This window comes from Daktulosphaira vitifoliae, unplaced genomic scaffold, assembly GCF_025091365.1.
Source record: "Daktulosphaira vitifoliae isolate Bord-2020 unplaced genomic scaffold, ASM2509136v1 Scaffold_1, whole genome shotgun sequence".
Classification (NCBI taxonomy): Eukaryota; Metazoa; Arthropoda; class Insecta; order Hemiptera; family Phylloxeridae; genus Daktulosphaira; species Daktulosphaira vitifoliae.
Genome location: NW_026099572.1, coordinates 67,738,041 through 67,756,694, shown reverse-complemented (window position 1 = coordinate 67,756,694; position 18,654 = coordinate 67,738,041). Strand labels below are relative to the sequence as shown.

The window sequence follows — 18,654 nt, the reverse complement described above, 5'->3', positions numbered from 1 at the left end:
TACAGTAAATATTTATTCATATAGTATACTTTTAAGCATAGAAAAACTAATCAGGAATAATAAAGGAAATAAGAATTCATTTTGCTTTTGGTATAATTCACCAACTTCTTAGAGTAGAATCTTCTTAGAGCTGATGGTTCTTGATGACACTATGACTTTATCAAGGATTTCACGTTCATTTATGCTGAAAAATCACATATCTTTATAGGGGAGCTAGTAAATCACAGTACACATATCCTTACATACTAGCCCTTTCCTACATCACTTAATCATTTCTATTTCGTGATTACTTATTAATTACAATTTAATTCGTAATTTCTAATAAACTATACAGTTTTCATAGTATATCCCCACTTTTCGTATGTGTTTGCGTATCCTCACATATAGATTTACTCTTAACCCCCCATATTTGTGTTATCAAATGTACCAGCTAAAAGAAAGAGGGGACCCCACTCTTATATTCTTAACCTTTCACCATGCTATGGGAAGGAGGCATATGCCTTCACCATATCCTCACGACATGAACACCTCCTACGTAACACACTTAGGACTGGGTAAGTTGCTCAGGTTGCTCCGAGGTATCCTAGCTCATATAATATACACCAACTAATACATATTGAGTTATAAGCATTATAATAGATAGAGTAGGTGGGTATGTAATGAAAGTGAGTGCTGCTTAGTGACGCATCCAGGGTAGTTAGGGGGTTGTATGCCCAACAAAATAAATTGCAATGTTTAAATTTTTAGAAATGATCACGTTTTTTTTTTTGCTCATTTGAGTATTCTTAAATAGCAATTCAGAGTAAAAAAATTTTGTTTAGCAAAAGAAAAAAGGTGAGAAATTATTTTCTAGTTATAATAAGAATTGATCACTTGTGTCTAATATTATTTATAATTAATTAATATATTTAAAATATTAATGTAAAACTAAATAATATTGAAAATATATAACTCAAAAAGCCACAAAAATTATAATTATTATAATTAAAATAATTACAATTTTTATGGCTCTTTGAGTTGAATATTTTTGATTTAAATTTATATTTTCAATATATTTTTTTAAATTATAATTTATATGTATATATATATATATAATTTAATTAAATTTTAAATATTCATGTTATCGTGAAAAAACAAAATGGTATAATATTAACCAGCAAATAACAAATAAAAGCGCAAATTATTAAGTTCAGCTTCGTTCCTAAAAAAGTAAAATGTAGATTAAAACAGTTAATTTATTATTTTTATTGAAAATTGCGTATAGAATCTAAAAAAAAAAGTAAAAATTATTCAACAAACGATAACTTACATTTAATAATTTCAGTCAATAAAAAAAAAGTATTTGTATTAACAACTGAAAAATTTCACTGTCACCTTATTTAAAATTTATTTACCAATTTTTTGTTAATACTTCTAAAAAAGTCATGTTTTAAGGAATAGAAAATTTTACATCGTTATATATTTAATCAATTTAATATAAATAAATTATGGCTAATTTAAAAAATCATTTTCGTTATAAAAAAAGATAAAATTTTAGCTGATTTTCATTATTTTCCAACAGCCGTTTTAATAATTTTATGAAACTAATAATTATAAGGATTTAATATTTTAAGGAGTTATTAATGATAAGTATGAACATGCAATCAAAAAAAAAATAAACCAATCTATAGTAGGCCAAAATTAATATTAGTCAAATTTTCATTAAAATTATTATTTACTGAATGCAAATTTGATTTTATAGAATTTGTTGACTGTATAAATATATTTTAATTTTTAAATATATCACCATAATTTACTGTGTGTTAAATGCCACTAATTAATATAAAATAATTATGTTAAAAAATACCATTACAACTATATACAAATACTTTCATGGTATCATATTGCACAAGTGTCTTTAACTATTTTAAATAATTATAGGATATTAAGTAATATTATAATATTATTTGGAATAATAAATAAGGAGTAGTTATATAAAAAATATAGATAAAAAAAAAACGTGCTTAGGAATAAAATTAATTAATTAAAAACAATATTTTGAATATTCATTTAAAATTAAATATGAAAAAAAAATAATAATTTTGTGTGTTGATTTATACAAAATAATAAAATGTTATAAATAAATGTAATCAAAATAATCTGTTAGTTAATATTTTATTAAAAATCACTGTTAGTTTTTTAAATGAAAACAGTTATTAAAAAATATAGTTTAAAAAAACTAAAAAAACACGCTTTTAAAGCACATTGAACTAAAAATTATTTGTAACTTTTTAGTTCGATGTGCTTTAGAAGCGTGTGTTTTTAGTTTTTTTAAACTATATTTATTTTTTACTTTTTAGTTTCATGTTATGATAGTAGTTACTATCAATATCATGGTTATAACGGGTAACGGGAAATCAGGGTTCCATTCCGGGGAGGGAGTCTGAGGAATGGCTATCACATCCAAGGAAAGTAGCAGGCGCGTAAATTACCCACTCCCAAAACGTGGAGGTAGTGACAAAAAATAACGATACGGTAATCATCCTTTGTAATCGGAATGAAAGCATGTTAATATGTAAATTTTAATAGTAACTATAATATATATATACATGTAAAGTGACTTAAGTACGTAAATATATCATGCACTAGGTATAGCCTTGTTTTGTGGGCGGGGGGAACGTTATACCAAAGGTATAAACGGCGGCAGCGGCGGTAGGAATATATAAATATATATACGTAAGACGCAATCGACGCGGGCGGTATTGGTCAGTCAAAATAAAAATTTGCTTATAAATATATAATTAATGACAGGGACACGTATACGGGTACGAAAACCAAAAATAAAATTATACCGGAAAATATTGATGTCGGTGATTGGAGAGCGGGGTGGGGTAAATGCGTTATGACGTCTAGTCTCAAGGTCATAGACGACGGGATGAATAATATCACGTAGCGCGTTGGAGATTTACAAACAACAAATTCACACAAACACACAACATACAAGTGAAACTAATATAAGCGTATTAAAAAGGGTCTAATCATATTTTTTTGATTTTTTCATTAGAACAAGTACATTTGTTTAAAATAAATTCATCCTTATATAATACTATTCTATTAGTCAGTGGCATGTGTATACAAGAGGATACTTGGGGTAACAGTTCCAGAATGCAACAAAAACGATGACCTCAGATTTTTGGGATAGTCATAGCCGATGAATTCGATAGTACTTGGATAAAAATATATCTAATGACGTTTTTAATTTTTGTTGTTTACGCCAGAATTTTTTTTTAGAGTAAGCAAGAAATTTTTCTTTGCCGAACAGAAAATTTTAGGAGGCGGTATCAAATACATTGATCTGTGCATTATACTGCTCCGGGTTGCTAAAACTTTTAATACGCCACTGCTAGTAGTTTAAATTATGAATAAATTATTTTGTTTTCATAGAAACATTAATCAATATTTTCTAAAATTGCGATATTGTATCCTTATTTCAATGAAAACTTTCAAAATTATATGAAATATACTTAATATAAAAAATTGTCTGCTCAAAATATTATTGATTTAATTTATAACACTATATTTAATAGCACTAGTCAACGAGAAATTTTCATCAAAGACAAAAATATATTTCTCCAAACCAAATTTTTTTGCTAATTTAAAATCTGTAATATTTTTATCGATGCTTTTTTTAAATAATTACTAATAATAAATAGTAACAAACAAGTAACACATATAAAACTATTTAATCATAAAAACAAATTTTTTTCTATAATTATTATTTATTTTGATTTTCAATATAATAACAATAATCTTAAAATATCATGTTATTTGTCAATTTTTTTTTTTGACTAATAACATGATATTTTAAGATACTTTTAAGTTGATGTTTACAAAAATGTAAAAAAAAAAAATTGATAAAATTGAAATTGAAATTGATTAACATCACTATCACAAAATGCACTTTGTTGAAAATTTGTTAAATATCACAATTTCTATGTTTTAAAATTTCACTCGGATATTACACCCAGAGAAAAACCTCGATCTATATAATAAATTCGTTGTTCAATTTGATAAATATATCATTACTATTGAATCTATGATATATTTATCAATATAATAATTTTTTTTCCTGTCTTGAACAATAATTATTTTGTTCGTATAAATAAAACATTATCATAAACCCTTGATAAAATTTCTTTATCAAAATTGATTGAGGTTTTTTTTTGGGTGTACATATTTGATAAATCACTTGCTTAAATTATTACTAGCTAATAAATAAAAAAATATATGAAACTAAAAAATATCAAAAATAATTTTTATAACATAATTATTATTTTAAGAGATTATAAATGACTAGCGTTATAAATATTTTCTTTTACATTTAAATAATATAAACAAATTTAATTCTTTCTCTTCTTCTTTTCTCACCCATGTTGAGGTTGAGTTCATAAATGCCTAGAAATAACATTAATAGAAATGCACTTTACCTACAGTTATTATATAAATGTTTTAATAACTTCAAAAAATATTGATTTTAAAGTTCTTAACGATCAGACATATTCTTAGTTAGTTTCATTCAATTATATGTTAACTAATAAAATATGAATTTTTAAGAAATTAAAGTTAATACAATTTTAAGGCGAATAAAGATATGAAAGAACTATATATTTTTATAATGTTTATAGTCTAAATGGTACTCGCCATTTCTGAAAAAAATTTTATTTTTATTTTTGTATTATTCATCTTTTATTTGGTATATTATAATAGTAAATGTATAGATACGTTAAAAAAAACTACCTAATAAAACTTTATATTTTTATAAATGTTAAGGTTCTCTCAATGATATTTAATATTTCACAACACAAAAGTATTATGGCAATAATTAATTAATTAATAACTTATACTGATAGAAATTAAAATTTTGTGGCCACTATTTTATTTTATCGTTGACGATAGTATTGATTATAATCCTGAAATGTTTCAATATATGATAGGGGAAGCTCAAAATTATACTCTGCAAATTTAGTTTCTAAATACTGTAGATAAAAAATGATCCTCTTGAAATGAACACTTAATGCAGCATAATCAAACATTTTTTGAAATGAATTTATTTTTTTTTAATTTTCATTATTAAAACTGTCAATAACATTTTTGTTTTGATATGACATTTTATCTAAATCTTTAGCAATAAATTGATCACTAGAATTTTTATTGACAAATGTTGGTAACAAAGTTATCATAACAGTTTCAATTTTTAAAATTTGTTTATATGTGACACATTTATACCGTTTTAAATCTCTTTTAAACTATTTAATTTTTTTACAATTTTGAACACTTGGTTATTATTGTGTCTAAAGAAATGATTTTCTGAGAGAAACATTGTCATTATTTCTTGGCCTACATTGAAATATGGAAAAAAGGTATAATTTAATTTCCAACTTTCATTAGCATACAGTAAGTGTTTTCTTATTAAATGTAATGCAACTGTCCTTATAATATTTAAAAAAATTTAAAGCAATGACCCAAAAGTCATAATAAAAATAATTTTTCGCTTTTTCATAAACTTTATTAATATTATCATGTATTGTTTCATAAACATTTTTGACTTGATCACCGAATGTCATAATTATGGTTTTCAAAACATTTTCATCTTGTGTAAGTAAATACATTTTAGGGAAGCCCAATTTTTTTTTGTTTCATTTTCTAATAAGATATCATTATCGTTTTGTATTTCATTTATTACTTCTATGATACTATTTACTTGTGTTTGGTTTAAATTATTGTCATATTGATTACTCATATTATAGTTATTATTATTTCTACACCATTCTTTGCTCTCTGAAAGTAACTTGTATTTAGTGTTATTTTTTAAGTCTATAATAAAATCAATATGTTGATTATCACCTTCATTTCGGAGACTTAAACTATATATAGAATACACGTGTGCATGCCAAAACTGTATATTGAAAAGTGAACCTATCACGTGTTTAGTAACTGTTTCGTAAAACAGCTATCATTTATTTTTTTACGGATTTCAAAATAATTTAAAAGAATATACATTTAAAAAAATGATATATTTATATATTATAAATATATATATATATATGTTTAAATATAAGTATAATAATTCATAATTTTACGCGAAAAATTAATTTTGCTTGAAAATTACCAAGTTATTTATTATTGCTTGCATAAGAGATATGCACAAATAAAAAAAATTCTGAATTTTTATTTTTCGATTAAGTGGTATATAAATGAATTTTTTTGTAAATCATTCAAACTGTTCTATAAAATAAAATAGGTTACATTTAAAGTCATTTCATTATTATAATAAGTTTAGAATTTTTATATTGTTCAAATAAGTACAAGAATAAAATTGAAAATGAGAATTTTATGGTGCGTTGTTTTTACTGTTATAGTTTATACGTCACAAGAAGTCAATACATTAGATGCATACTGGGATTATGTCAAAGAAGATTTCCTTCTGGATCAATGTATTAGCTATAACAGAGTTTTTGTACCAGAATATCATGAGTTAAACGATGAAATGTATCTTAGATTGGTGAAGAGTCGATCTATAAAGTATTTATTTATAATTTTTTATTATGGGTTGTTGTTTGTTTTTAGAAACCGAAATCCATCAGAACATTTGTATGTAAAAAACATTTTAATAATGGTTACAAATAAGGTTAATGATTTTATGATCAAAAATTATACATATTTTGATGATTTATATTCATTAATTGCATTATCTGAAGAAGAAAATATTACATCATATGACTTTTGCTTACAATTTTTTAATATCATGAATTCACTAATTGACAAATGGTTCAAAGATAAACCTACTAATGGTAGACCTACTACATCGTTGGATGATCTGAGTAGTGATTATAATTGGGATATATACAAAATTAACAGCTATAAAGTAACCATGAATAATTTTTTGATGTATCCTCCTAAAAAAAATGATCGAATTACTCAATTGGGTAGTATTGTAGGTGACCTACAAATATTGATGTTAAGGGAATACAATTTAGAAATAGTTACCATATATAACTGTAACTAAAATATTCAGAAATTGATTATTTATTCTAATATTCTTCATACTATTAATTTTAAATATTGAATAATTTTAATATTAATTATTTATATGTATTATATCTTAAATAATAACTATTCGGCGATTGAACTGCGCTCAATTTACTTTTTTATTTGTCAACTGGTATCCGATTTTTCTGTAAGNTCAACTGGTATCTGATTTTTCTGTAAGGTAAAAAATGTGCGTTACAGTTTTTCTATAGATCGGGTAATAACATTCTGCACTATTCAAAGAACTAGCAGAAAAAAATTACTCTTACATAGATTACGTACAACTATTTTGACCTATAGAAAAACTGGAGCACAGATTATGCACATTTTCTTTTTACCTGAATAAAAACCGGATGCGGGCTACATACAATTTTTCTCTTACCTGTAATTAATTAATAACTATATTATGTAATTTATATTTTTCTTTTCATAGTTTGTAATTTTGTTATTATCTTATAAAACTATTTTAAGTGTACATTCAGAGTTTACTTAATAAATAAAAATACACACACGCATATATATATATATTTATATTTATTTATTTTCAAGATTCCTTTTCTACGCCTCCTGAAATATCTTCGAAAATTTTAGAGCTATACATTATTTATTTATTTTTTTTTTTTACAATAATCATTCTTTGTGGAGCTCTATTTTACATGAAAAATTAAAATTTCTGCTAAGAACCCTTATACCTTAAATTCGTTTCAACTTTTGATTTTTAAATGGCAACCTCAACTCTTTTTATATCATCAAATTTATTTTATTGAAAATACTTGGACATCTATGTTTGTCGTGTTTTAGCTGCATAAAGTTGAGGGGTATAAAAGAATGAGTACTTATTTTTAAAAGACATATGTTTCCGTTTTTATCGTTATTCGATATGATAATATTGTCGTGTCGTATACCTATAAATGTAAATCTATAACGGATTCATGGAAATAAAAAAAAAATCATAGATATGATTTTAAGTTGTTGACTTTTCAATAACTTTTTAGTTGTATAACTAAGTACAAAAGTTTCAAAAATTACAGCTTATAGAACATACAAAAATTAATTTATTCTACCATTTAATGTTATTATTTTTGAAATAGGCTATAATTGAATAACTTAATTTTTATTTTGTAGCAAATAGCTGAGGAAGTATTGAATAACATCGATTTTAGTATAATATAAAATTTACAACAGTAGTAAGCAATTTTTGAATTTTTAAGCGATGTAATAATATCATATAAAAAGGAAATTCAGGGTAAGCAAGGTAATAATGGTGGGAAAAAGAATATAAAATGGAAATATGAAAAGTATAGTGGGACTGAACGTTTTGACGAAAAAACGTGAGGACTAACTTTGTATTTTGTATGATTTCATTTATTTTGTGTTACAATGTTGACTTTGTGTTTATTACGTTTCTGAAATAAAATAACTATTTAAAAACCTGCACTTAGCGCAAATATTTTATATCCACCTTGCTGTTATAATTGTGTAGGTGTGTGTGCAGAAAGAGTAAAGGTTGGGCAACTGGTCCTTCAGTCGATCTTAATAACTAGTGTGCGTGTTGGCTAGTTTTTGGGCTTAACCATTAGTAGGTATAGTGAAAAGGCAGTTGTGCTGGTGGATTTTGAGAAGCCACCCCCTTCAGTCTGCTACTTTTGAGCTAGACTGTGCTGACTGCTCTAAACTCTACCCCTTTAGTAGTTCACTAATTTGAGGGATTGGGGCTGACCAGTGTATCCAACGGGAGTACTCGAGAAGAACTAAAAACGACGAACTCGTCTTAAAAAAACATTAGTTGATTTGTGTACAGTCCTTCCGGAACACTTTCAAAAGTTAAGTTGAAATAGTTCTACTTTCTATATGCTTTTTTATGTTTTTAATCTCCCCTGTATTAAGGGAAATGGTCCGATTTAAAAAAAAAGTATGTCAAATGAAAGATGTATATAAATACTACTCCTCACGAAAAAATTGTACTGATCCATACATTTTTCAAAAAGTTATAGCATAATAAAGTTAAAAATGTAAAATACAAAATCGAAAATTTTCACACAAAAATAGCATTTGGTAGCCATTTTCACCGTGAAGATAAAATAAAGTCCGAAATTTTTTTTTACCATAATAAAGTATATTACATTAACTTTAATTTAATATATATATAAAAGTGTCAGACCTTCCGGAACATTTTCAAAAATCAAGTTGAAAAAATTAATTTTTTGTGAAAAAGTTGTCATTTTAAATCCCCCCCTGTGGGCAAGTAAAGGGTTAAATTTATGAAAAAACTATACCAAATGAAAAGTAATGACATTATGCATCTATATAAAAAAGAATTATAATGATATGTTCATTTTTTAAAAAGTTATGGTACTTTAAAGTAAAAAAAATTGAAAAATTTCGAAAATTAGCGATTTTTAAATTCGTAATTTTTTTGGAGGTTTCCTCCATTTTCGGGGAACGAGGGAATTTTTTTCAAGTTTTGAGGGTAATGTCTTCGACTAGATACAATTTGTAATATTTTGACGTATCATTGAAAGAAATCGGTTCGGTGAGAGCTGAGAAAAAGTAGTAACAGACACAAAAAAAATAAATAAATAAACACATCTTTGTAAAACCAATACTTTCTCAGCTTCGCATCGAAGCTAAAAAATGAATTATAAATATATTTTTTTGTTTCTTGTGAAAGAGGTTAACAGTGATTTTTTCAATACGAAATAATAAAGTAAACAATCTGTACTTAAAGCGAAACATCTATTAAACATAGATAATTTACTATCAACTTATAGTATCTTTTTTAAAGTATAATAATTTAAACAATCAGTATACTCATATACTTTCGGTGAATATTTTTCAAATTTAAATTAAAAAACTCATTATTGTAAAGTTAATACCTTCTCACTTCGCATCAAAGCTAATAATATTGATAAATTTCAAATATTCATATCATATCTTGTGTACATTCAAAATTTTTTGTTATAATAAATAATAAATAAATTTAAATTTAAAAATGCTCAAATAATACTGTTATTTGATCATGATTTTTAACGAAATCTTAGATTATTAAAATAGAACAATTATTTGCCAAATTTTATGATAATTATTTTTAGCTTCGATGCGAAGCTGAGAAGGTATTGGTTTTACTAAGATGTGTTTATTTTTTTATTTTTTTTTTTTTTTGTCTGTTACCACTTTTTCTCAGCTCTCACCGAATCGATTTCTTTCAATGATACGTCAAAAGATCACAAATTGTATCTAGTCGAAGACATTACCCTCAAAAATTGAAAAAAATCTTAAATTTGAATTTATTTTTTTAACAATTGAGTATTTTTTTGTTCTTTTATATATTCATATATATAAAAGAAAAATATTCCATTAATATGTTAAGGCACGTAATGATTACTTGCTTCTTAAATAAACGAGTAAATATGACTGTACGATTATGTGTACACATGTATATTAGTTAGTGCCCCTCATTTGCACAGGTTGGGTTACAGACTGCGCTCCGTCATCATATATTTATTTGATTGATACATTTTGAGTGTTTGATCAAAATTAGATAGTGGAAAGCAAGGAAACGTATATGAAAATCGTCTCGATGAAAATTTGAGTAAGTAATTAAAAACTGTACATGACAATCTAGATTAATTTTACGTGAAATTATAATACTATTTTTCTTATTTAGGATATGATGTCTGTGGATTATACTGCTAAACGGTTAATAGCAAACAGCCTAGATTTAAACTCTCTAAACAAAAACAAAAAAATTTTGTCAATTTCAACACTCGTTTAAAAACTTTTGAAAACTGTCAAAAACAAAAATTGGAATAAAAAATATCTATCCTTTGTGATTCTGAGTTTTATACATAGGTATGTGATAATATATTGTCAAATTTAATGTAATTTTACGATTCGTACAGTTAATCAATTACATTATGTATAAGTGTATATTGTTTTTAGGTAATGGACAAAAATGTTATTGCTGCGGTCTACGCTTGAAAGATTGTTGTGATGACGAAGACGATCCATGGGTAAAAAACACAGGGTCTCCTAGCTGTATACATATTTTGTTATGTAAGTGACAGTAGTTATTTAACCAATATAGTAAACACACGTAATAAGACTATTATTATATGTTTTATCGATTTTCATGTAAAAATTACATTTATTAGTTTATCTGATGATGTATGAAACTAAATAAAAATATCATGTTAAAGTGAATAATAAATAAAAATATCCATTAACAATTTAGTAAAAAATGTTTTACACTACATTGGTATTATGTAAAATCTAAGATATATGTAGTATTTACACGCTTTCATATCTACTAAAAAATAAGACCATGTGTGACTTTTCTGTCCACAATTGTTCCCAATAACATTTTTTTTTTTTGTTAACTTTGTAAAAATTTAATAAGAATGTTGTTGAAGTCGTGTTTTTTAAACTCAAATTTAAATTAGAATATGTTCATAAATAGTAAGTAAAATATTTGTGTATGTAAATTATTGATACTTTATGTCCGTGATATTGGATTGTGTGTTTTAGTGGTTCACACGTATAAGTGAATCGGTATGCGAAAAATATATGCTTAAATTAATTTCTGATGAAAAGAATTTTTAATATTTGTGTAAAAGTGAATGATAGTAATAGCAACTATCTATTTTATAAAACGTTATCCTACATTACAATATATTATATAAACATGGACAAATAACGGTTATAACCAGTAACAAAATACTGTAGAAAAACATTAACAACTTTATTATTAAGAATTTGGAAAGCTCATAGAAATAAACAGACACATTTTACTTAATCCGTTGATTTTACAAAACTGACTACATGTCCCTCCGCATAAACGCTTGTGGTTTTTACATTGATAAAAAAAATCAAATGCATAGATTTAGTAGTTTTTGAGGATTGTATGATTTGCGTTAGTGACACGAAAAATCCTAGGGTATGCCATTGCACCTCATCTCGGGGTCCTTGTTATTGGGCATGATTGTTCTTATTGGGCGGTGGCAGTAGGTCACCGACCGGGTTTGTATAGTCGTAAGTGTGTGTCTGTGTAAAACACTGCCAACATTATAAAAATGTGTTTGAAATCCTAAATTAAACAATACCACATCGTACAAGATGGTCCTACGTCCGTGATATTGGATTGTTATTTTAGCACTCGTATAGCCTAAGTGAATCATTGGTGTGTGAACGATTTATGATTATATTAGTTTTGATGAAAAGAATTTTTAACATTCTTGTAAAAGTAAATGATAGCAATAGCATATATCAATACTATATAACAATAAGATAAAGGCACATAATTGTATAAAAGTTTAATTAATCATAACCAATGAGTCATTATAGTTTATCCCAAAATATGTCTATAGGTTTTATAATATATCATATACATAAAAAATTTGACATTCTTATACTATTACATTGAATAATACAATAAAGTTAATAAAAATTGACCTATTTTTTTTTGCGTGTTAAAATTTTAAAGGCAATAACTTTACTATAGCATACCTAAAGTTTATTTGTTCAAAAATTGTCAAAACACTCATACAATAATTATGCGTAATATAAAAAATGTTAAATCTTTAATATTATAATTTAGTTTCAAATCCTTTACTATGGGTAGAGGAAAACCACTAAAAGATGAATAAAGGGGTAATATTATCGCTTATAACGAGTCTGCTCTTTCAAATCGTGTAATTTCACGTCGAATTAATAGAAGTTTAACGGTTATTGATAATTTTGTTAAATTGATCCAAAATATCAGTGGCGGCTCGTGGCTTGAACGACGGGACGATCGTATCCTACTAAAATTAATTAAAAGAAGATTGTATGTTCTTAATCCTACATTTTTATTAAAAATGCAAAATTTTAAATATTAAAATAGTTATAATACATTTGTCGTGTGCAAACATTAGAGTTGTTTGTCTCAGTATATGCGGTTGAGTTGTGTGCACACAGGAGCATTGTTTGGAAGACCTACAGCGTCGCCCGAATAATATGTTGAAACGTTATTATAAGTGAGGCGCCCAATTATGTGCGTTAAAAGTTATATAAAGTTTAATTATCCATAACCAATGAGTCATTGTAGTTTATCCCAAAATATGTCTATAGGTTTTATACATTATCATATACATAAAAAATTTGACATTCTTATACTATTACATTAAATAATACAATAAAGTTATTAAAAATTGACATATTCTTTTTTTTGCGTGTTAAAATTTTAACTCGTATAGACTAAGTGAATCTATAATTTACGAAGAATTGGAAATTTTTTTTTATATTAAGATAAAACAAAAAACATAATGCCATGGTACATTAACTAATAAATATAATCGGTGTGTCAAAAATTTGCATAGAGAAAAAAACATTTATAAACCATTTGTTCTTGAATTGTAATTAGTCATATTTTCGGTAAAGTGCGAATAAATAATCGTAAAAAATTAAACTGTGTCTTTTAAAATTGTATACTTTACATATAACTGTAATGTTGTTTATACTTTAATATTAGCATAACATATTTTAACTTTGCTATAAATATGTTTTCTGTAAATCAAGTTCACACTTGTGAACATGGTACAAGGCTTCAGGTGAGGTGAGGGGCTTAAGGGAACCCAGTAACCCTCCTACAACTATTGAAATGTGTCCACTTTAAAAGAAGTTCCCTAAAACGCGAAATATTTGGTAAAAATTAACCATCATATTTTATAAATGAACGTTGAAAATTCTGAAAAAGTATACGGTAGTTATAGCAATAAACATTTACCTTATAAGTTTATAATATAATTATATACAAATAACGGTTATAACTTATAAAAAAATATTGTTTGATAATGTGTAATCATATTTCACGAATCTGTTATTACTTAAACTGACCACATTTAATAATTGAAACATTAATCCAAATGGGTGTTTGTCCCCTTGGCTCCGTGGAAAGTTCGCCTTGTATGCATAGAATCTAAGAGAGATGAAATATTTACGCGCGTTGATATCTACTAAAAAATCAGACCACATCAGCTTTATTGTGGACGTTTTCTTCCGAATTGCGATTTTTTTTTTTTAACTAGTACAAATTAAATTACGTTTTACATTTGCTATCTACGACATTGCGTGAAATAAACAAACTATTTGTGTGATTGGCATATAATACATGTAGTATTATTTAAAAATATGAAAATTTATATTTTATTTAGCAATAAACGTTTGTCGGTGACCCAAATTCAATATATAAAGCAATCTTAATTCGTCATTATCGATAAATGATCGACCGAAACCGCAAACATTTTCATGTGAACTCGACATATTGACAACTAAGATTAGTAAATCTTAGTATATAACAAAATTTGTTATACATTTAATGTATATAACAAAAATATATGTATATTTCACCACTATTCAACTATTCAGTTCAATGTGTAATATTCATTTAAAGTTTTATTTTATTTTATTGAATTGTAATATTTTAATATTGTGTTAGGTATTATTTCATATGGAAAAAATGCTATAGCTTTCAATATGACACCATAAGTGATAAATTATTTAAAAAATTAATAAAGATTGTTTGAAAATTGAAATTTTAATTACTTTAAATGTAATTTCTCTTTTTAGATTGATTCTCTTCGAATCAATACATTTTGAATAGTTAACCTTTAACTACAGATGTGTAATAATTATAAATATGTATATATATATATATAACCATACAATAAAATTGTTTATAGAATATGATTATTTTTTATTTAAATAATTAAATTATTCAACAGTCAATATTATTATTATTATTATTATTATTTATTTAAGACTGTTTAAAAATTCTTTATATAATATACTAATCATAAAATTAAAATAAAAACATGAATAAAATATAGAGTAATATTTAATTTATCGAAAATCAAATGTATAAGCATTTCCGATTTTGCCATTATATTTTAAGAATATTTAATATTACTCTTTTAGATTAATATTAACTCTTTCAAAAGATAAGGTGAAAAAGTTGTCATATTGAATCCCTTCCCGTAGTCAGATTAAAAAATATTGTACATCAAATACCTAAAATACCTATTAAAAAGAAAATTATATTGATCCATACTTTTTTGAAAAAGTTATGGCTGTTATTTAAGAAAAAGAATTGAATAAAAATAAAAAATTTGCGATTTATAGTTTGCAATTTTTTTGGAGATTTCCCCCATTTACAGGAAACAAGGGAAAATTTTTTTGATTTTTAAGGATAATGACTTCATCTAGATACGATTTATGATGTTTTGACGTACCGTTGATAGAAATCGATTTAATGAGAGCTGAGAAAAAGTGATTACAGACACAAAAAATAATACTTCACAGTAAAATTAATACCTTCTCATCTTCTCATCGTAGTTAAAAAAAAAATAAATGAATAAATTATAGTAAAATTAATACCTTCACAGATTTGCATTGAAGCTTAAATTATGAGTTCTGCGATATTTTATGTGCCTTTTGTTATTGACTTTAATAATTATCATATTAAAGAATTATCAGTTACCGATACGGATACACTCAGCGCACAGACATAGATATTCATAAGCTCATTCACTCAAATACTGTAAATAGCTGGTTGGAAAGACACTACTACTGAATAGCCTGATGACAACGTTCCGAATGGGTTCCTAGGTGGACTTGATGTTAGTGAGCCGAGGGACGTGAGAGGTCTCGCCTATGCGATCTCCAAGTCAGTTATGTGACAGTTAAAGATTCGGCTGTGACAGAGGAAACTCCGCCACTCAGTACAGAAGGATAGAAGGCGCTGGTTTAAACTGACTCCTTAGGGTTTTGTTATGTGTTAATATGTTTTATTGTGAGTTATTAAGCCCTGATCTTCTCGAAGACCTGCCCCCACCTTCACACGGAGTAGCCCGAGGAACAGAGTGGTCTTTTGGGTCCAGCTAACAGGGAAGGTCACGTTGTATTGTGATTTCTATAGACGGCCATAAAAATGATTGATAAGTCGTCATAGGTACACATAAAAATTATTGTTGAACATATTTTGTATGAAAAACCAAAATTCAAATTATTTCTTTAAAAATGAGAAACTTCAATATTTTAATAAATATTTTTAAATAGTTTTTTTTTTAAATATGTTTAAATATAAATGTAATAATTCATAATTCCATGCGAAAAATTAATTTTGCTTGACATTTACCGATTTATTTATTATTGTTTATATAAGTGAATCTTTTTGTAAATCATTGAAAGTGTTCTATAAAACTACAATAGGTTACACTTAAACTCATTTCATTATTATAATATTTAGAATTTTTAAATTGTTTAAATAAGTACAAGAATAAAATTTAAAATGAGAATTTTATGGTGCGTTGTTTTTACTGTTATAGTGTATAGTTATACGTCACAAGAAGTCAATGCAATAGATGCATACTGGAAATATGTCCAAAATGATTTCTATGTTATTAAACAAGATAATGGCACTACCATATCAATTAAAGCGGAAAATGTAATTGTTGAAAAGTATTATACTTTGGTGAAAAGTAGAGCTTTGAAGTACTTATTTTTAATTTCTTATTATGGGTTATTGATTTCTTTTAAAAGTCCAGAGGAATCTGTAAGGGTACAATATATTTTATTTAACTCTACAAATAAAATAAAAAATTTCATGTACAAATACTATACACCTATAGATGATTTGAATACTCCAACATCTACTTTATTCTCTGTAGATAATACACCAGAAGAATTTTGCTTAAGATTTTTTAATATCATGGCCCGAATAGTTAAAAAATGGTTCTCAGATGGTCCTAATAATAATAACACAATTACGGCGCTTGCAAATCTGAGTAGTGATTATAATTGGGATCTATATAAAACTGTGGGAAATTCAGAATATATGAATAATTCACTGATGTATCCTCCTCTCAAAAGTCATACCACTCATGATTTGTTCATTGTTATTGAGGGACTATACCTATTTCTGTTACCTGAATACAATATATATTAATAATATATAAAAATACTATAGCTAAAATATTCAGAAATTGATTATTTATTCTAATATTCTTCATACTATTAATTTTAAATATTGAATAATTTTAATATTAATTATTTATATGTATTATATCTTAAATAATAACTATTCGGCGATTGAACTGCGCTCAATTTACTTTTTTATTTGTCAACTGGTATCTGATTTTTCTGTAAGGTAAAAAATGTGCGTTACAGTTTTTCTATAGATCGGGTAATAACATTCTGCACTATTCAAAGAACTAGCAGAAAAAAATTATTCTTACATAGATTACGTACAACTATTTTTACCTATAGAAAAACTGGAGCACAGATTATGCACATTTTCTTTTTACCTGAATAAAAAACGGATGCGGGCTACATACAATTTTTCTCTTACCTGTAATTAATTAATAACTATATTATGTAATTTATATTTTTCTTTTCATAGTTTGTAATTTTGTTATTATCTTATAAAACTATTTTAAGTGTACATTCAGAGTTTACTTAATAAATAAAAATACACACACACATATATATATATATTTATATTTATTTATTTTCAAGATTCCTTTTCTACGCCTCCTGAAATATCTTCGAAAATTTTAGAGCTATACATTATTTATTTATTTTTTTTTTTTACAATAATCATTCTTTGTGGAGCTCTATTTTACATGAAAAATTAAAATTTCTGCTAAGAACCCTTATACCTTAAATTCGTTTCAACTTTTGATTTTTAAATGGCAACCTCAACTCTTTTTATATCATCAAATTTATTTTATTGAAAATACTTGGACATCTATGTTTGTCGTGTTTTAGCTGCATAAAGTTGAGGGGTATAAAAGAATGAGTACTTATTTTTAAAAGACATATGTTTCCGTTTTTATCGTTATTCGATATGATAATATTGTCGTGTCGTATACCTATAAATGTAAATCTATAACGGATTCATGGAAATAAAAAAAAAATCATAGATATGATTTTAAGTTGTTGACTTTTCAATAACTTTTTAGTTGTATAACTAAGTACAAAAGTTTCAAAAATTACAGCTTATAGAACATACAAAAATTAATTTATTCTACCATTTAATGTTATTATTTATGAAATAGGCTATAATTGAATAACTTAATTTTTATTTTGTAGCAAATAGCTGAGGAAGTATTGAATAACATCGATTTTAGTATAATATAAAATTTACAACAGTAGTAAGCAATTTTTGAATTCTTAAGCGATGTAATAATATCATATAAAAAGGAAATTCAGGGTAAGCAAGGTAATAATGGTGGGAAAAAGAATATAAAATGGAAATATGAAAAGTATAGTGAGACTGAACGTTTTGACGAAAAAACGTCAGGACTAACTTTGTATTTTGTATGATTTCATTTATTTGTATTAAACCTTGCTGTTATAATTGTGTAGGTGTGTGTGCAGAAAGAGTAAAGGTTGGGCAACTGGTCCTTCAGTCGATCTTAATAACTAGTGTGCGTGTTGGCTAGTTTTTGGGCTTAACCATTAGTAGGTATAGTGAAAAGGCAGTTGTGCTGGTGGATTTTGAGAAGCCACCCCCTTCAGTCTGCTACTTTTGAGCTAGACTGTGCTGAC

The 18,654-nt window shown here is 25.7% G+C and overlaps 1 protein-coding gene across 1 annotated transcript; it reads left to right on the top strand.

Moving 5' to 3' along the window:
* The first annotated feature begins 481 nt into the window (after window positions 1-481).
* Window positions 482-17,576, top strand: LOC126895132 (uncharacterized). The gene is made up of 7 exons (XM_050666657.1): window positions 482-554; window positions 6,399-6,561; window positions 6,607-7,037; window positions 10,610-10,660; window positions 10,909-10,920; window positions 11,011-11,124; window positions 16,431-17,576. Exons 1-7 carry the CDS (start codon window positions 482-484, stop codon window positions 17,048-17,050), a joined length of 1,464 nt encoding a protein of 487 aa, XP_050522614.1. The 3' UTR covers window positions 17,051-17,576.
* Window positions 17,577-18,654: the final 1,078 nt, after the last annotated feature.